The following is a 21,515-nucleotide window of genomic DNA, read 5'->3' as shown; positions in this document are numbered from 1 at the left end:
TTAGTTTGGAAGAATACAAGTTATAAATGAATGTATGAAACTTACTTTATCCTCGCGTGACAGGAAAACGACAGTCGTTATAAAACGGCTGCATTATACACCTCGTGCCAGTGTTTATGCACCTCATATAAAACTGCACAAAATAGGCTGATCATACCTACTTTATTGAAAAGCTTCTAAAAAAGATTAAAATAACCTCGTAGTTAATGTGGCTGGCTTTGGTGGAAAGCCACTGCGGCACGACAAGACCCAGCCAATGGTAGTTGGTCACTCGTAAGCAGAGCCATAGAAATACCGAGTAGTCCAACCCATTGTTACGTAAAACACAAATTGAACGGCAATTTGGGTCCAAAATAACACAGTAGGTATAGGGAAAATGTATGTTTTTCGGTAAATTGCAGAAAAATTTGGGCCTAAAAACAAATTTAAAGGTTGAAAAATGTAAAAAACATGTGTTATTTGTTTTCTGTGTCAAAAAAAGTCAAAAATTAGAATTAGAAGCGGTTGATTTTCGACATTTTAGTCATTTAATGCGGCTAAATTTATACATTTTTTCTAAAAAATGTTTGGTAAGGTAAATAGAAGCTGTTTTACACCTTCCCACAATAGGAAAACACAAACAAAACTTAACAAGTTCGTTTAAACCCATTGTCAAAGTCACCACTTTTGCTCTATTTTGGACACACATAGACGGCAGTTGGACTACTCGGTGTTTATACGACTCTGCTCGTAAGTAGGCACGAGTTGTTTAATTTTTTTTTTTTTTTTTTTTATTATAAGAAAACGATAGAGATAACAAAAGTTGCGCAAATATGCAGTTCAACAGAAAGACCATTTCGCGTTATGTACAGAAATTTTGTTTTTGGATTTGGCAATATAAAGTTCGGTGGTTTTGACTTCGTTAATATATCGAAGGAAGAGATTAATGTTTGGCGGGGGTGTTGATGAAACTTTGGATCGGTAAATTAAGAATCGGGCACACATAAGAATACAGTTTGCAAATACGTTCATTTTGCCGGCAGTGTACGGTAAACCAAATAACTTTTCAACTACAGTTAATTGTATGTTTAGACGGGTCACAGAGTTAAGCCAGGATTCTACATTATTCCAAAATGGTGATAATTCGTTACAAGTGGCGAACAGATGCATGATAGTTTCAGGGGCGTTATTACAAAAACTACACATTTCGTTTTGAGTAATGCCGAGAGAGGAAAGAAGTTGATTGGTAACGAGAGCTCGCATATTAATTTTATATTGCATTGCCTTTAATTTGTTTTCTAGTGTGCAACGGAAAAGGCACGTGTACTGTATTTCCCATTCAGGTACGTCTCGCTGCTCGAGGTCAGCGGCCCATGCTTGTTGTTTATTAGTCGGCTCTTCGTGTTTTGCCGCACGGCATCGTTCATACAATTGTTTACTTTTGGCAGATCTCAAGCAGTCTAAATGTTCTGCAGTTGAGGTTCGTGGCGGTAAGGTTCTCGGGCTGTGGTGTACATTTGACGGGATAGCGGCTTTTAGTTCGTTGTACCGAAGAAATAAATCTCGGCAAGGGTTAATTCCATGCGACGTACACAGTGTGTCAAAATCGATGTATTCGTCATCTTGGCTTAAAAATTGGCTAAACGAAAAGATTCCAGCATCTACAAATGACTTGATGAACAGCGGTTTGTTGCGAAACTTTATTTGCTTTTGTAGCCATAGTGGTGTGTAGAAGGTAGTCGGCTTGTCGAGCATTAAGCTTTTCTTGCAAGTTTCCAAGCAGCATCGGAGTGTTTTAAATGGAATAACAGAGGTTAACGATTTATTCCTTGGGGTGAGATTTGCGTTGAGGTATGCAACGATTGTGTTTTCATTTATTGTGTGGCGTTCGATAGCTGTCCAGGGAGTTGTGATAGATGGGTTCAGGAACTTCGAAAGTTTGCGCATCCAGATGGCTGTCATATAAGCTTCAACGTCAATCATGCGTATACCACCTTGGGCAGAGTCGTTGCACAGTACATTTCGACGAACTCTCTCCCATCGAGAATTCCACAGGAAACGAAATAGCATTGTTTTCACTGTTGTAAAAAAGCTTTTTGAATAGATGATGGGCAATACACTAACTTTGTAAGACAGGATGGGGACAACAAGACTTTTTATGACTGTAACCTTTCCATAAAGAGTGAGACTTCTACCGGACCAAATATTTAGAACTACTTTCATTGTTTCGAGTAGCGGAGGAATGTTCAGTAGATATAGTTCTTTTGTATTCTTTAGCTGGTTGATCGGTATGCGTACTCCGAGGTATGTGATGTAGTCTTGGGGCCACTGTAGACCCATATGTTCGTACGGGCGTATTCTCGATGTTCGCAGACTTCCTAAATTGAACGCATGTGATTTCTTCATGTTGATCGTGCAGCCTGATATCGCACCGAATGCGTCTAACAATGTGAACAGAGAGTCGAAGCTCTGTTGCTTCCCGTCCAGAAATAGCATTGTGTCGTCAGCAAGCAGGGAGACTTCTAGAGGATGTCCGTGTACGTCGATTCCACAGATCCGAGTCTCATTTTTTATTAGCCGTGCAAGGCACTCGATGCCCAACAGGAATAACGAGGGGGATAGAGGGTCGCCTTGTCGAACACCTCTACTTATGTCAAAAGTTCCTGATAAATATTTATTGTTGCTTATTCGGCATCTTGAGTTTTGATAGAGCGTCTTTATCATTGCTGTGATACGATGTCCAAATCCAAAAGCCCTAAGACAGCTTATTAAGTATGGCCACTGAATGGAATCAAAGGCTTTGTATATATCCAATGTGAGAACAGTTGCTGGAATATTTTCTTGGTCCGAGTAGTCTATGACATCGAATAATAGTCTTAGGTTGTTGTTGATGTGACGTCCTGGCATAAAGCCATTTTGTTCTTGCCCTATGATGTCGTTCAGGCACCCTTTGAGACGACTCGTAATTACTTTAGATATTACCTTGTAATCTGTGTTGAGGAGTGTTATTGGACGGTAGTTTTCTGGTGATAATGGGTCCTTGTCCTTTTTTAGTATCAGTACGATAAGTCCGCAAGTTTGCGTCTTTGTGAGTTCCCCTCTGTTCAGCGAGTATCTCATCGATTTTAAGAAGATGGCCTTGACGTCGTTCCAGAACACTTTATAAAATTCGGCTGGGAATCCGTCTAGTCCAGGTGATCGGTTGTTCGGCATAGTTTTGATAGCTGTCCAGCACTCTTCTTCTGTTATCTCATTGTCTAACTCCTTACTTATCTCTGCGGAAATGCATGGGCAGTCGGCACGTGAGATGAGGTCTGAGGTTGCGGCAGAGATATCATCATTGTTAGGTCTATTTGGTGCAAAGAGCTTGCTGTAGTAGTTTCTGAGCCCGGAGAGTATATCTTGTTGATCGGTGAGTATCTTGTCTTGGATTTGAAGCCGGTTGATTGTATTCTTTCTGATGTTGCGCTTTTCTAAATTCAAGAAGTATTTGTTACACCTTTCCCCTTCTTCTATCCATTTTGCCCGACTTCTTGTGATGTATCCTTTGGTCCGTGCTTCCCAAAGAGAGTTTAGCTGCGTTTTGAGTGTGTCTCTTCTGTTGACTGAGGTTTCTGTGTGGTCACCGGACGTTATTTCTTTATCTAGATGGTCGATTTCCTTTTCTATTGCGATCTCTTCTTGAATTTTCTTGGCTTTTTTGTAAGCCGAATATTTAATACAGCTGCCCCGGACAACGCACTTTAAAGCATCCCAAATGGTAGCAGGATTGACGTTGTCTATATCGTTAAAACGAATGTACTCTGCAATTGCTGATTTTGTGAATTTGACAAAGTCATTGTCCTTAAGGAGCGTGGTGTTCAGCTTCCAGTAACCCGGTCCGTGGTTTTGGCCGACCAGACTAACCTCGAGCAGGATTGCGGAATGATCTGATTTTATACTCGGTTTTATATCTGCTGTAACTGTTGCTTGAAGAAGATCGTCTGAGATGAGAAAGTAGTCGATTCGACTTGCTGCAAAAGGGTTAACCTGCACTCGTGAATATTTGCGACAGTCTGCATTTTTTATTCGGAAGATGTCTTGTAGACCAAGATGTTCCATGTTTGCCAAGATGGTCCTGCGTGAGTTAGTTTTGCTTGTACTTGATGCTCCGCAACGATCGATTCGGTCCTCCAATGTTACGTTAAAATCACCCGCAATTATGACGTGGTCAACATCATTATAGGTGTCAATCATGTGGAAGAAGTCTTGAAAGAATTCAGGTCTATCTGCATTAGGTCCGTAAATACTGGCAAGTAGGATTCTTGTGTTTTGAGTCGAGACATCGACAAGTAGGAATCGTCCATCTGGATCGGCGTATGACGAATGAATTTTGTAACTGAGTGTTGTATTAAACAGGATGGCGACCCCTCTGCTTCTGTTTGTTCCGTGTGCCATAAAGGATTCCCCCTGCCAATCCAACCTCCACGGGGTCTGGGTTACTTGCGTGCTGTAGGTTTCCTGGAGAAACAGTATATCCACTTTTTTCCGTTTAAAGAAGTTAAATATTGCTTTCCGTTTTAGTTTATCGTGTAGCCCACATACGTTTTGTGAGAATAACTTTAGAATCATTATGATTGTGAAGCGCAGTGGGAGTCTGTCGGTTGTTCAAATTCAAATCCGCATTTGCATTTGTGTCGTTCGTTAGCTCCAACGAGAGCTGGTTTAACAATACCGCAACTGCATGTGAAGATCCTGTGTTCGCATCCTGGGTTGGCGCATTTCTTACTGTCTTGTGGTGCCGGTACTTCGTTCAATGTTCCACAATTACATGCAATTGAGAGCGAGTCACACTGAATGCACTGTAACATGTTTTGGTCTGTCGTAAGTTCTGGTTGGAATTCGTTACAACATGGCATTAGTACCATTGACTCCTTGCATAGTGCACACGGCGTCTTTGTTGACGTTGAGTTGACGAGGAAACGCTCGGTGGTTGAGCAACAGGTCTTCGCAGCCTTGAAGTCAGTCGTGCAGGCGAAACAGTAAAACGTTTCGCATTCTGGTTGGAGGCGGCCCTCGCGATCACAACCGGGACAGAAGACTTCGCAGCTGGTCTCATTTAGAGTTGTCGACTTCGGTCTAGGACGTGAGGTTTCTGGGCTTGTTAAAGGGCGCTTTGAGCTTCTGGCAGTTCTCGTTGGCTGTGTGGTTTCGGTTTCTTTCTGGATTGTACTATTCCTCTTATCGTTATCGCCTTCGGCTTGTTTCGATAATGAAGGGTAGTCCTTTGTTCTGACAGGGCACTCTGCTTGCTTGTGACCTGGCTTTTGGCAGTATTTACAGGTAATGGTTTGGCCGGTATATGAGACATAACATTCAAATCCATCAATGTTAATATAGGACGGTATTGGGTTCGCTTTTATATCGTCTGTTTCGATATTCAGAATCCTTAATCCCGATAGGAGGCCAAGTTTATTCTTTTTGCTGTATATGGAGTCCACTTTACAAAAATGAGTTTCGACGAACTTCTTTATTGCTTCATTTTCCATAGGAATTGGAACCCATCCAATGGCAACTCTTGTTTTGGTGCTTTCATACAGGCGTACAGCTTTGATGCTGCCATGTTTTGACAATTTGTCCGTCAGTTCAATGGCGCCTGCTCTATCCTTGCAAGTAAAATCCACCAAATTACCTTTTCTGCTTGCAATACCAACAAGCTTTCCGAGTGCGAAATCGACTTCCTTTACTAGCTTACAGAGCTCTTCCTCTACCATTACATTTATCGTTCTTACTGCCAAACATGCAGGTCTTCTCATCAGAGAGGGCGCAGAAACTTTTGCAGCGTAACTAGACTGAGGCATTGCGACCGTTCAGTCCAAACGCAAAAAAAACTGAGGCACGAGTTGTTTAAAAAGCGGACACGAGATGTACGACTGCCGTTGCCCCGTCAAGTGAGGATAAATTTTATTTATTACGCTAAAACTCCTTCCGCGAGTTGGCGCAAGAGTGTCATTTACTGCGTAAACTGCAGCTGACTATTTTATGAATGATCGCATCGTTACAATACACGTGGACGTGTGGGAACTCATGTTGGACAGCTTGGCATGATGGGTGATCGTCTATTGAACACATTCACTTCCAAGTTTTGTGATATGGTTTTGTTTACAGGTTGGGTGTATGCGGTTATATTACTTTAACTCTATATAGTTTTATTCATACATCCCATACTCAATACCAATGTACTGCATTGGCTTTAGGTAAGTTCATACGCCCCATGCTCACTATCAAGTTGTGCAGCACGTTTATTTGGTATTTTAAACTTTTTCCGACACCTTTGAGTCACAGTGTATATTAATGCACTTGCGCTACCTTAAGCCCGCTGTAGAGATATGCCTATGATCTTAAATATGAATGAATGTAACTTTTATCTCACCTCAAGCACGCTTACGAGTTACCACACATATAAACTTATTTTATAAACGTCAAAATCTCTGATTATACCCCTATGTTTTGCAGTGAGTGTTTTGGTTAAAAAACAATCGATAAAAATCGTGTCAGGGTTCCAGGTTCGGGAATTGATGATTCTGTTTGTTCTGCGCGACCAGGTAATCCTGATGCTTGCATTGTCCGTCGCGATTGCGGAACACGCTGTTGTTACGTCACAATTGTAAAACTCGCGCTGGATGTCCGATTTGTGGTTGCTTCTGTGACGCGATAATCTCTATTTGTGACGTCGCATTTCCTTTCGCCGCCGAAAACAAACAAACGGCGTGATGGGCCGCGAATTATTTTAGAGAGAGCTTTTTCGATTAAAGCGAGCGATTCGCGAAGCCGTAAGAAGCATTGTTTCTCGGGCAGGCTAGACGCGATGGCGCCGACCGCGATTCGGCAATAAAGAACGCGAGAGAACGCCAAACAATTCGCGAATCGAAGATAAATAGGGGGAGGTGGCAAGAAACCGAGTTACTGAGAGATACGGTGGGACCCAAGACATGGCGGCGCCTGTGCCGCTCCTGTCGGGAGAATAAAAGAAACAAAGAAATGATGCGGAGTGGGCGGGTGTAGGTAACAGCTGGTGGCGGGGAGGGACGGGGTGCAAACACGGCGAGAAAATTCGGTTCTTGACTCAGTAGCAGGTGGTTACGCATGCGAGAATGCGGCGCCAGTCTGTCGCGCGCTTGCTAAGATCTGTAGACGCAATTACAGATGCCGCTCGCTAATTAGACGGCGAAGTTTCGGTCGAATTTTGCTGAAATTATGGCCTAATAAAATAGGAAAACGCTCAAAACCGTAGTGCAGCTGTCGCAGCGGTTAATAGCGGTCACTTTGCACTTGAATTGTCCCGTTTTCCCACGATCGTCGAATCATTATCTTCGGATTATTACTTCGACAAGACGGGAATTATTAAGTGGTTTTATAAGATTTCTATGCAACCACAAAGGTCGGTTCGGCGCCAATACTTGGCGAACTAACCGCGCGTTGACACTTAGGCCTGAACTGCTGTTTCTGCAAGGCGCCGATGCTACGGCAACGTAATAAAATAAATATGGATAATATAAAGAACAAACAAAGTAGTTCCTCGAAGACGCGCGAAGCGTGTTCGGGTATTTGTTCTTTTTATCAAAACGATAACGATGTTTCAACTTTCCAAATGTCGGGTTTTTTGTTTAAACATATACAATACACACCTTGGCGGGGAGCATGAGGTGAAAAAAAACCTTTAGCCAACCATTTTATTTTCCATTTTAAGTGAACGCAATATTGCGCTCACTTAGTTTTGACTTCAGTTTGTTTCTCGCATAAAATAATTATCATCTTACTCAACTTTTAGTAATCAATGTTTACGGCATTTAACCGTAAACACACATGGTTGGGATTTGACGCCAATGAAACAAGTGCTGCAGGTTGTTTTGTTGTCAATATGAAATACACACAATAGACCAACTCGTCTGGACTGAATCACGGGTCACACGCCGTAGGACCTTACCTATATATTATATAATGTGAAATACACATAAACTCAATGGAGGAATCAAGGACCGAGTCACACTGGTCGCATGCACGACATATAAGGGGCCAGGGTGTTTGGATAATCGGCCAAATCCTTCCCAATAATCCCAGGTTCTCGACAACACCCTTATCTGACGAAATACAAAACACCCATATACGTTAATTGGACATTATCACTCGCATGTTTTTGGCACCTGTAAATACCGGCCACTTAGGGTCGCTGACGGGTGACCAGTCATGCGTGGCCGACTGGCGCCGAGGTCAAAATTCCAAACATCGCGACACCTAGCGTCAAGACCACAAAACATATTTCCATCATTACCGAACTTCTTCGGCATTTTAAAGTTTCGTTAAAAGTATTTCGGTATTTTCGACACCTTTGCTCCAAAATTCCTCCCTGTTTTCGCCAAAACAAGAAATATTTTTCGCACTTTGTTTATTTTTTATTTAGAAAATGAATCTATTCCTCGCATACGCTGGGCCCAAGATCCATAAATATCATTTGGAATAATATTTCGCTGCTATTATTAGCTTCGAAGCGCGAGCGGTGTCGGCGATTTACATTGTTCGTTATGGGCTCACTATACTCTCATAAGCGCTATAGTGTTACGTCACAATGCGAAATGTTTACAGATGAATTGACGACCAAGTTAACAGGCGCCGGTGGTCTGGGGGGAGGGAGTAGAGACGGAGAAAGCGGTAATTTATCGTAAAGCGGCCAAGACACTGGTATATACGACTGCAGGTGATTTGTTATATCATAGTTTTTCCCCTAATTTTGGCTTTTGCTTCGAGTAAAAATGATAAAACATTTGCAGTTAGTAAAAAAAAAAAAAAAAAAAAGAAGTAAAAAAACCGTTTACTTACGAACGTAATACATGTAAAGTACATGCGGTTATAGCAGGTGTGCGGTTTTACCCGGCAAGTTTTATTTCTTTTCCAGCGGTAAAATATTTTTTATTCGAAAAAAACACATTATTTATGTATTTCACCCCTTTGTGTTTTGTTTGATATTTTAATGTTGCATCTTAATCAATAGTCAGGGTTGAGAAAGGCGTTTTAATCGAATTTTGGAACGTCTGGTACCCTATAACTAGAAGTCCGTACAAAATATCCAATTTGTCTTGGAACAGATGTGTACAGTAGCTGGAATCCCTTGGGAGCTTATAAATAAACGGAAAGCAGTCGATTGGTACGAACTACAGCTGCTGTATCATCGATCGTTGCCTCGTACAAGCTGGATTCGAATCGGTCATGTTATTTACAGCCTGCTCCCCTATTTCTGGGACTTTACCGACGTTTTGTGCGACTGTTTTGCCATTTAGAAGAATCTTTGTTCCGATACAAGGCGTGTTAAGGAGCACGACAATGGGTACTTAGATTTTACTAAATGTGTGATTAAGTGTTTGACGGGTTGGGTGTCGGAGCTTCTTTTAACTCGTCTTGTTGGCCGCTTAATTGCTGAAAAAAAAGAAAGTGTCTATTCGGAAAAGTGGAGAAAGAAAGAGAAAAGGAAAGAGAAGGAGCAGACAGAGAGACGACGCTGCTCGATTGAGTGACAGCTGGACGGGCGAAAAAAGAGCGAATTAATTTGATGGGGGAAACACATACTTATGGCCCGGGCTTTATGGTGGCATCAAGCGTGTTGGTCACAAGCGTAACAGCTGTTTGGTTGCAATGTCAGATGAAAGCAAAGCAGGTGGCTCCATTAATATTGCATCAGATGCAGCCTTTGTTTTTCCATGGCATGGATTATCTGTCGGTGCCAGATCCCGTCTGTGGGACTCGGTTGTTAGCTCTGGTGTAAGATGTGCTGGAGATTTATAGCGCACTGTTTATGTAGTTAATGAGTGCCAAGGTGCATCGGGAAAAGTTGTAGTTTTCGCCAGGACTTTGTTGCCGATTATCGGCGGGCAGTTTTTAGCGGAGTCGAAGTTATTTAGCGCATGCAGCCGTATTGAGCTTGTTTAGATTTTAATTAACGGATTTAATTTTATGCAGATATGCAGTGTAGTTAAAAGTGTAGTTGTTTTATGACGTCAAATACATGACGCTTTTGGACGTGACGTCACCTGCTATGACATCAGCACCGCCTTCGGTAAGTTTTGCAACAATATTGAAATTAACAAAAATTATTTTGGGAAAATTAATTTCTTTTTTTTCAGTTAAAATCAAATATTCTTCAACATTACGACGTGAACAAAACCTCTTGTGACGTAATGCCTGCCTGTGTTACGTCATTTAACATTAACAATGAAGCTTACAAGTCCGAATTCAGGTATTTATCACGCGTGAGCCTAAAATATGTATTCCTATAAATATGAAAAAGGTTTTCTGGCGTTAGTTTTTGATCTTAAAGGACCAACGTTTCATCTGCAATACGGAGACATTATTCAAGGGTTGCCTTAAGTGTCCAACGACACGTATGCCGCAACGATAGTAGATTTTAATCCTTTTAAATTGTAATCTTGTTTCTTTTATAAAATATTTAATTATTACGTCACAGAAACGGGACGCCCGATTCGAGCCCTGATCTTGACTTTCGATTCAACCCAAAGTTTTCGGTAAGTGAAACAATCTGAATTATGACGTAACGCGAAACACTTGTTTAAACAATCACTTTTATTATTTCAGTTTCGAAAATCGAACGGTGAACAACCTATGTTACGTCATCATGACGTCAAAACCGATACGTCATCATCGGAAACATCGAACAGGAACAACAACAACAATCAGGTCGACATTGAATCTTTGGATGAGATGTCAAGGAATGGTAGCGATTCAGGGGGCTCCCCGCCAGCAACCGTGGGAAAAAGAAGCCAACCTCCGAAAAAACGAAAACTGTTCCGGGAAGCTGAAGCCGATGTGACATCCGATGGCTCAGCAGCAGATACAAGCCCTTCTGCATTCAAGCCACGCCCCCCACGAGCAGCAAATTCAAGCGAAATATTGCGTCAGATGTACGCCGCTTTCGGTTCACCAGGTGGCGTGGCAGAGCACCTGACACGCTTCCACAAGAATTTGGATGAATCTGTAACAAATGGGAGATCCCCCGCAACCGATACTCAGCAACATAGACATCGTATTCAAACCGAATCAAGCAAAAGATCTTCAGATGAAAATAGAGAAATTAAATCACAAAGTTCAAACCCACAACCCCCGAGCCTAAGTTATGCCCATAAGAAAAGAAGGATTGCTCACGAACCAAATCACGGATCAAGTTTTCATATTCACGACACATCACGTCATGAAAAACGTGATGTTCCAAACGAATCACGAGGGTTCCGAGCTTACTCACGAAAAGACCATTATGGTGACTCACGATCTTCACGTGATGACGATGAACCAAACGAAATGCTGCAAAACAATCACAAAAACTCACCATCACGAAAACGTCATATTTCACAAGAAATGAAGATCACGAAAAGGCCGCGGGGAAACTCCCCTGGATCCCCTGAACCCCAGGTCACCAACCCATTCATGGATTACTACAGAACCAACCCATATTCGACCCCATATAACCCACTTATGTTTCACCCATCTTTAGCAGCCTTTGGGTTACCAAGTATCCCCTTTGTGCCCCAATTACCCCACCCAGGAGCCGTAGGATCAGCTCCTAACCCCCTATTATATAGCGGAAACCCCTACCTCCCCAACCCCTTACTTCTACGTGAGATGCTGACCCAGCAGAGTGGCGTGGCGTCTGCACTCCATGGCGGCTTGTCAGTGCCACCCATGCCACAGATGTCACTTGAGCAACTTCAAGCCCTTCAAAGCATGCCATTCTTAACTCATGGTATGCTAGGCGGCGGGCTATACCCCCCTAATCTATCCCAAACCCTTAACAACTCTTACCTACTGGGCGCTAAAGATCCAAAGACTAGACATCAGCGGCTTACTGAACCCCACCGAACCCCCGATAGTTACCCTCAATCACCAACAAACAGACTTTCCACTTCCCAATATCCGAAGATTCAAAAACCAAGAGCAGCCATTCCATCCACTTCCATTCACTCCCCATCTATTACCGATCCACGAAAACTGTCAACCGAAGAATCGACGGTTCAAATCCCAGTGTTGGGAGACAAGCATTACAAGAAATCCCCGAAAGACAAACGAGACAAACAGCTTTGCAAAACAAGCAAACTAACTTCCAACAAACAAGCAAAACCTGACACTCAGAAAGTTGAACGACGAAACTCAGAAAAATCAAAACCTAAACCAATTCAAGGTAAAAAATATTAGGGTGTTAAATCTGCTTTACTACCAAACGGGACTATAAAAGAAAATGAAATCATGAACCATCCTACCCTAACGTATATCCACTGATGATTGTATATTATCTCTCTTATTAAAACAACATTATAGACAGAACAGTTATAAGTTTCGTGACAATTTATTTACATTTTTGTTTCCACAGAACGCGTAACAACTAATATTCCACCCGCCCTGCCAACACCATCCGATAATGAAACTGTGAATCCGGTAAGTTCGTATGAAAATGTGTATTTATCATATTTTAACAACTAGTTAAAACGCTTTTGACTGTACGTTTTAGAATTTAGACCATCACGTTTTGCAGTTTCTTTTGTAAAGTATTTTTTTTTATTTTTAATGTGTTCCAATTTGTTTACTAGACAGATAAAACGTCATTAATTATTATCGCGTTACAAACCGCGCCGCTTTATTTCAAAATTTTAACACACATGTCTCGTTAAGGTCCCCGTGTCGAGACCAAGAAGTCCGCTCGCAATCCCCGGGCTTCCGATGCATGGAAAGCCCGCCAGCTACAAGAATCTCACCCGAGAGCGACGTTTGGTCGCCAACGCTCGCGAACGAACACGAGTTCACACCATTAGTTCCGCCTTCGATGAGCTTCGAACCCAGATACCAAGTTACTCATGCAACCAAAAGTTATCCAAACTTGCAATCTTAAGGTAAATATTACCATATTAATATTTTTTACAAAAGCAAATTATCAAGCAAATCTCATATTTATCCTTAAGTGGCAGGGCAACTGCTATAAGCCGTAACACGAGTGTCTTATTTCATTCACCTATTTTCTACAGATTTTATTTTCAAAAATTTTATTTAATGTACTTTAACAATGCCATTTTCCCACCCCTTGCAGAATCGCTTGTTCTTATATCCGAACGTTGTCAGTATTGTCTGGTCGTGACGAAACCACCACCTTTGATCAGGGTGTGGACCAATGCACACGTGTGTTGCAGGTATGACGACATAATGATATTTGTTTGAATTAAGTTGTGAATGGAATTTAAATAATCTTTTTTATGAATAAATGAATTTTATTGGTTTACCCTCGCGTGATGGCGTGGCAACGATACTCGGCATAACATGGGTGTTCTGTTTCATACACCTCGTGCCAGCTTACGGATTACGAAGTATATAAATTTGTGAGTGACTTAGTTTTAATTTTTTCCCATTTATCCACACAGGCTGAAAGTCGCGCTCGAAGTCGAAGGAAAACCAACAAAGCTCAGATTGAGTGGGAGATGACGAACTATGAACGTCATAATCGACAAACGTCAATCGATGGTGACGTCACAACAAAACGTCATAAAGAATCCACTGAGGTGTCACGTGATTCGTGCCCTAAGACAAAAGAACCAATCAGCGACCGCCAACACGTCGAAACCTGTAGTTCAAAATCTACTGTTGCTATAGACGATGATGACGTCGAACATATTGACGTCACTGATGTTGATGACGCAGCTGCCCCGAATGACGTATTTGATGACGTAACGAATAAACCTTCTCGCTGTGACGTAGACGCGTTACAAGATAATGTATTTGATCCCAAGGAGAAAAAATCGGAGTGTAACGTGTCGTCCAATGAATGACGTCACATTTCTACGTGACCTAATGCAGTGAACTTTCCGTCCAATTCTGCTTACTATTCCAATCAACCATGCAATTATTACGTCATCAAGTTCCTTTGTTACGACTTTGCAATATTTTCAATAAAGCTGCTCCTGTTAAATTTATGTGACTTCTATAGTTAAAGTTAAAATTACACCAGTGCGTGTGAACATAAAGTTACGTTGTTTATGGCAGTTTAGTTAACAGCGTGGCGCATCTTATGTCTATAGCAGTTTAGTTGCATTAAGCCGTTTTCACACAGGAAAACCAACGAGTCCTGTCCGCCGTTACTGTTATATAAATGACAACCAGTAATCCGTGTAAGCCTACCCAAGAATTAGATATAAATGCCCGACCGATTTAGGCAACTGTTTGTTATATAAGTTCAAGATTACAGGCTAGAGGTGGGCTAACCGAGCGGTCTATTTGAACGACTGTACACGCGGCTTTAAACCCCATGATAATGTAGGCAATTGGCCGTGATGTGATTTTGTTTTGGTTGGTTGTGGCGATTTTACATTTGTCTTGCATCGTATGCGTCTCAGGTGTAAAACACGTTTAAATTGCCGTTAGTCATACGCACGCTGCACTGTTTGTGGCGTTATAGTAGGTAGGGGCAAGATGGTACACGCTTTTACTCCTTTAACGACCCATTTGATTGTAAACAGAGAGCATTCAAAAAAAAGTTCCATATCATCACGACGACTTTAAAATAGCGTTATTAACTGTTTAAAACCGAACTATGAAATATGGGAATTTATGTGCCAACGATATCCCATCTTACCCCACAGTAATATACATTGTATAATGAAGTTAAACATGATTGAGCAATTGGAGCCTTAAAATTGGCTTTTACTACATGCAGCCCTTTCGTAATGCAAGTTTGACCGGCTTTGTATTGTCAATACATCGTGTAGAGACGTAGACGTTATATTGACGCCTTGAGTGTTGTTGTGTTCCACAACGCACAATGACGACGCCATCTTCATGTTTGTTCGGAACGTAAATAACGTTTCAAGTTGGAGATTATTTGTAATCCAGATCCAGCTTTAGGCTCTACGTTTGTAAACACTGATTTGTCATCTGCCACATGGGCACCAGACATTGAAATGTCGAATTTCGAATCCGATGAATTATTTTTACGAACAAACATATTTTTGCAGCTGCCATGTATTGATTGTAAAATTTGTTTTTTATCGAAATCTTTTTTTTTTGTTTAAATGATTTTTAAATCGCTTCGCGGATTCTAAGTATTAAGTACGATTGTTACGTCGTTAGCGGTATTGTGACGTAGCGGACTAGTGGCGCCTGACTTGACACCCGCTTTATAAACATAAATAAACAGGAAACATGGGTGAGAATAATGCGGATTGTGAGGTCACAATGCGGCCGACAGACGCGAAACTTCTCCATGACTTCACATTCCGATATTTCCTGAGCATGGTTTCAGTTGTTAATACTTGAATAAAACTAGGATTTTGCCCCATTTGTATATACATATATACGACTTATAGGGTATAAAAAAATATATGTTGCATATATGGCTAATGATATCTAAAAACGACAAATTTTGAGTAGATTCACAGTCTTATTATATTTTGTTGAGTAATTTTTATTACCGGTAGTTGCTTGTATTTTTTAGATAACGGGCAAGATTTTAATTTTAACTTTTTTTTTACGTTACGGGTTTGAAAAATGTTAATGTATTGCCATGGGTTGGTGTTAATTTGAAATAACAGATCATATAAATTTGTAAAACCTTGTTAAAACAAAAGCAATAGTCCGATGCGTGTAAAAACGAGGCAAAATGGACGGCCGTTTTTAAAGACAGTTTTCATCTGTATGTGTACACTATACGTGGGTGAAGGGGGTTGAGGTTGGGGTTAGGCGGCGTGGGTAATTGTCGGCCCCCGCCAACGTACTGTCGCCTTTAAACTTAACTTGGCGCCTTCTCCAGGTCAAAGGTCAAACAGGTGACTTCAGTTTAAGCCGCCTTGTTAAGAACTCATGTTTTGAAGAAAATCCGGTTTTCGCGCTGGCGTCGATGCGTTTTTATTTAAAAATGGCCATCAGTGGAATTTGTGAATTGTGTGCGATGTGTAACTTGTATTGTTCCGTCATTAGGGACTTGTTTTGCAACAAGCAACCATAGGAAGTACCACAATCCAAAAGGCAAAAATTTCCTGTTTTCTGCTCGTTCAAGTTCTTTGTTTCTTTCCTTTCTCTTTTACTTCCCACTCTCCCACTTCCAAAGGGAGTTCATGACCTCGTTTCTCCTCCTGCTTCGCTCCTCCGTTTCTCTTTCATTCTCCTAAGCGCCGGTATTGTTTATCGCTTTTGCGGCTCGTTGGGCCGATGAACAGGTGTAGTTAGGCGCCATCCAGCCGGCCGCTCGCTCTGCAGACTGTTATCTGTTACTACCAGGCCCTAGTTTGAAGCTTTTTTGTTTGGTTTTCTTGTCGCTGGCTCATTACCCATTTATCTCGGAACTCAGGCGCCTGCCTCAGAGATTAGTCGCAGATTCTTTATCGATTTGTTTGTTGATCGATTACGTGTGCACTTCAGAAACTTCGCACCAAAAATCACTCCTAAAAATGTTTCCATAAATAAAAAGTTTGATAATATTAAACATTTTTCCTACTTTTAAAAACATTTTTTTAATCTTTTTTTTACAAAATTATCTTAAAATATCAAAAAAGAAAAAAACGTGAAAAAAAAATTTGCGGGAATATTTTAAAACGGCGAGCGTCAAAAAGTGTGCGAAAAATTCTCATTTCTTGTCCGCTTTGAAGTTGTGGGGTGGCGCCTTGGAGTCTGGGATCGAATCGCGTCAAACAACCGCAGCAAAATACTAGACAGCTGGAACGTATCCATTGTTACGACATAGATTAAACACACCTACTTTGCGTGAAAAATAAATTGAGACGCTATTAAGAATTAACCGTTTTCTGTTTTTTTTTTCCAAAATCGGCACAAAGTTTCTTAATTTTTCTTGATTTTTTTTCTTAAATTCTTAATTTTTGAAAAATATTCCTGGGTTCGGCATTCGTGTAATTCGGTTTGTAGCGCTCTCGTTAGCGCGAATTCTTTGTGGGGCATTTGTCGCAGACAAGACATAAACCCTACTATTATCTGGCGTCACAGGTAAGCGTATGATGTCACAATCTAATGGGTGGTCGACCTGCGACCTTTGCACGTTGGCTCCATGTTTAACTCAAGGAAGGTGTAAAAAGTACGAGAACGTTTGTTAATTTTAGGAACTGATATTCTATCAAAATGGGTGATTTTCGGTACACAGGTATTCAGTACAAATGTTGCATACCACCTCCATACTTGTCATTTGTGTATTTATTTGGTTTGGGTCTATATGGTACAAAATCGGCCTTTTTTCAAAAAAGGTGTTCCTTAATTTTATTATATCTCGTAGTAAACGCAGTAAAATACGCTTGTAAATACAATAGGTTAACGGTGTTTATATTACCCAACATTACTTAATTTGTGTGTAATTTGTAACGAATAAATGCTTCATAAACCTCTAAGCCACATTGTAATCACACGTAATTGTACATGAAGCTTCGTATTTGTCGCATCGTTTTATCTCAGCGGTTCCCTTTACCAGCTCGTCGTTCCATGTGTAGAATTTTATTAAAAATTATTACTCTCTAGCGTTAGCTCGCGGAAAAATTATTTCATCTCTTTGGTTTTTATACAAAAAACAAAGATGAATGTAACTTTACAAATGAATGAATGTAACTTACTTTATCTTCGCGTGGCCGGAAAACGACAGTCGTTATCACACGGGTTTAGCACCTCGTGCCAGCTTACGAGTTACCATGTATGTTACTTTGTAGGTAAATATTTTTTTTGGATTTTTTCATTTTTTTATGTATTGCTGATAATTTGGACAACCCATTAGTGACCACTCGGTTGAAGCAACTGTCGTTAAGTGTCTTGCCCAAGGACACATACGCCCACAACGGTAGCAACGTTGAGCCTTGAACCCATTACCTCTGGGTTACAGGTAGGCGCGTTAACCACTATGCCACGCACCGACCACTATGCCACGAGATGTTTAAAACTACTGCTAAAATCCTTTTTTCAGACATTGAGTATATATTACTGTTTTCGAAATTTTACCATGTTTAGGTATCTATGATTTTACTATTAAGTAAGTCCCGTTATTCGAATTTTATTAAAAAATATTACTCTCTAGCGCTAGCTCGCGGTAATATTAGCTTACCTGTTCGGCTTTATTCAAAAAACCGAGTGTGTAGAATACTACTACTAATTTGATTTAGACATTGTATATACAATACTGTTTCCAAATTTTTACTATTAAGTAAGTTTTTATTTGCAGAAATAGCCAATATAGGTAAATTAAAAAGTTTAGAGACCCCTTTTAACATCATAAAATAAGTCTCGATTTCGCGCACTGAGCTATACATATAACTAGAGAGCGCGACTCAATCACACTCAATGGCAGCAGTGAGCGAAAATAGGACACGCTTGAGTGATTCAGTTTGAGCCCCAATTTAGACAGCGGGAAAGGCAGTTTGTGTAGATATAGTCGAAAGAAAGTAAGTATAAGCAGTTTTTCTTCGTTTTAAAGATTTAAATAGTAAAGTAAATGCGTTACTTTTTAATGGCTAAGCACATGGCCGGTTTACATTACCGCTTTTTCGCGCTAAGTGGTAAAATTAAAGTAGTTCATGTATGTTAGGAATTAATGTGTGTAAAGAGTTTTTAATTTAAAATTGCAGGATTGACTAAACAAATGTAACCAGTAACTATTAAACTATATAGGTAAAATTGATAAATATTTAATAGAAGATGTGGTTAAATTACGAACTGTTTTGAAGATACTGTTTAACAACTGCTATAAATTAATAATGTAATTACTTGATGTCTTAAGTGTAAAAATAAACCACAATTTGTATGCCATTTACCTTACTAGTAACTTAGTAAGTAGTTATATACACCAGATTAGCCATAGCTTGCAATCAATAAACTCTTGTTCTTCTTTACAGAACCCCAACCAATACAACAAAGCCAAGTTTTCCGACAAAAGAAACCGATTTTAAAAGCTTAAAAATAAACTTTTTGAGCTGCCAAAAGAGACTTCCAAAGCAATATATTAATACATTGTGATGTGTAATGACAACACAAAACTCTAGTTCTTCTATTTCTAATGCACAGTATTTTACACAATGGCATTGTTTCGCATTGCTAATTTTCTTATCTTTTCTGTCTTTATTCTCAAAATATCAGTGACTGACATTATCTTATAAATGTGAAAGAAATAAACATGAAAAACATGAAGTGAATTGTATGTGTGTTAAAAAAGGATTTTTTTTTGTTTCCGACTCTTCCTGTAATGGGTTGTTTAACCAGTATTGCTGGTTATTCAATGGGAAAATGTAATTTGGAACTTGGTAAAAACATACAAAAGAATATAAATCGGCTAAGTCTTAAATATAAATCGGCTAAGTCTTAAGTCTTGTTAAAATAAAACTAAAGAAAAATCACGAAGACTGGAAAATAAATTTTAACATTAAAAGAAGCAATTGGTGCAATAAAGAAAAATATTATGATTAGTGAGAATTGTGCTAATATGCTGCAGAAAAATTTTGGTGAAGTGCCAAAATAAATTTTTAAAAGGATAGTTTTAAATCCGGAATGGGAAATGTTTATCCGAAAGAATTGAAGGCATTTGCACTTATGCTTCAGTTTTATTCAACAAAAGCCTAGCTTCATGTTCGTTCGACGATGTTTCGGATTAGCTCTGCCTCATCCAGCACAAATTCGGAAGTGGTATACGAAGGTCTCAGCTGAACCAGGTTTTACTGAGATTGCATTTGTAGGTATAAAAGCCAAAGCTACATCCACACAACCACACAACAACCAGTCATGGGATGGTACAAAATACAGAGGGTTTGTTGATCTTGGTGGGATAATGAATTGGATGACTCATCTCCTGTAGCCAAAGAAGCTCTTGTATTAATGGCTTTGGGTGTCAATCAGTCTTGGAAAGTTCCGTTTGGATACTTTTTTGTTGTTGGTCTTTCTGAAGAGCGGCGTGCAAATATAGTTAAAGTTTACATGGTTTACTAAATGGAATAGCATATGCAGTACTACAAAATATAAATTTATTGAAATGGTTCAGATGCCTGGACTCACACATGTTCGACTGTACTGTTACAGATAACTATGTTTTTGGTTTAGTCAAATTAATTGCAAAAAAATACTGCAGTATTCGCCTTCACCATCTGGGAAAAAATTTACAGCAAAGACGTGTGGGCACAAAATAAGAAAACAACTTATGAAGAGCATACTTTTTCAAAACCAATTAGTTCCAACTCAAGTTCTTCTGTTTGACTTTTTTCTTTGATTTTTCTTCTTTTTTTATTGAAAATCTTTGTAAATACACCAAATTCCCATTTTCAAGACAGATTCGTGAATGATTTTAACAGCATCAAGCATACTATTACTCGTAAACACAAAAAATCAATCAGCGCACACCTCTCAACGTTGCTATGATGCTACGTATGGGGACAAAACGTGTGCAGTCAAGCGTGCCCAAATGGCGACATAAAATTTGCCAATGGCGCTATCTAGTTATATATATGATATCTATGATTTCGCGGGAAATTGTAGTGACATCTAGCGACCAAATAAATTGACTCCCTTCTGGTTTCTTCCTGTATAGCAAAGAAATATTGCACAATAAAGTTTCTGTTGTAGTTTGCGTGTAGTTGAATGGGAATCGAATGTATTGCAATAAATATAAAAGTGTAGGGTTAAATAAATTAGGCTGAGTTTGTCTAAATTCGATTCTGTTTTAATTTTACGAGAGAAAAGGTGTTAAAATATAATATGTTTCATATTTATAGGCCTGCTTACTGGTTTTGTCTGTCAATGTATTTTGTGACTCTTGTATACTAAGACTGTTATTTTAGTTTATTCAGTATATCAGGAAATCAATCTTGGCTGTTTTCGGGACACCTGATTAAGTTATAGTCACATATTTCAAGTGTGTGGGCTATTGTTGTATGAACGTTGTTTCATTTCCTCTTTTATATTTCTTATATGAATATTAGTATAGTTAAGCTGAAGCTCTGTATTTCTGACACTAGTTGTAATATGAATCTCATAAAAATCGTATGTTCATATTTGTTTTAAAACTAACCAGAAGATCTGTGTTTTATCCTCCCTAGCCTTATGTTTTTACAAGTCCACAAGATTCTTAAAAATTGGATATTAAATTTCACCAAATAGATACAATGTAGCTGCTGTTATGTATTGCATTGTTTGATCTCTTTTGTTTTGCTATGATGTCTTTTAAGGATTTTTATATTATCGCATTTGGTAGCAAAAGATTTTTACAAAATTATATTAAATATACCCTGATCCCCAAGACTGTACAATAGCATTGTCAATGGGCACGACCAAAACCCTGAAACCTTGACTGCCCTGAAAAGCCTGAATTCAATTTCAGTGTTGCCAGTTTATTTTTACTTATTATAATCTTTTTGGTGGGTGTACATAAGTAAACAGATTTTTGTAACTAAAAGTATTTCGCCACCCTGAATTTCGAAATTGTAAATACGCAGCCCTGAATTTCGTGATTGTTAAAACACAGGCTTGAATTTCGTGATTGTGAATAA

At 39.7% G+C, this 21,515-nt stretch overlaps 1 protein-coding gene and 1 long non-coding RNA gene across 2 annotated transcripts; one reads left to right on the top strand and one right to left on the bottom strand.

Annotated features, from left to right (window-relative positions):
- Positions 1–9,457: 9,457 nt before the first annotated feature.
- LOC149730618 (uncharacterized) lies at positions 9,458–19,175 on the top strand. Its single transcript, XM_089885607.1, has 9 exons — positions 9,458–10,066; positions 10,134–10,246; positions 10,475–10,532; positions 10,603–12,199; positions 12,389–12,453; positions 12,688–12,905; positions 13,100–13,199; positions 13,428–18,428; positions 18,879–19,175. Exons 1-8 carry the CDS (start codon positions 10,016–10,018, stop codon positions 13,830–13,832), a joined length of 2,607 nt encoding a protein of 868 aa, XP_089741733.1. The 5' UTR covers positions 9,458–10,015; the 3' UTR covers positions 13,833–18,428; positions 18,879–19,175.
- Positions 19,082–20,817, bottom strand: LOC149730617 (uncharacterized). Its single transcript, XR_016385744.1, has 2 exons — positions 20,184–20,817; positions 19,082–19,915 (listed from the first exon to the last, which is right to left on the bottom strand). It is a non-coding gene; the product is annotated as an uncharacterized LOC149730617 (long non-coding RNA).
- Positions 20,818–21,515: the final 698 nt, after the last annotated feature.

Source organism: Ciona robusta, chromosome 9, assembly GCF_009617815.1.
Source record: "Ciona robusta chromosome 9, ASM961781v2".
Lineage (NCBI taxonomy): Eukaryota > Metazoa > Chordata > Ascidiacea > Phlebobranchia > Cionidae > Ciona > Ciona robusta.
The sequence above is the reverse complement of the archived record's forward strand: the minus strand, read 5'-3'. Positions and strand labels throughout refer to the sequence as shown.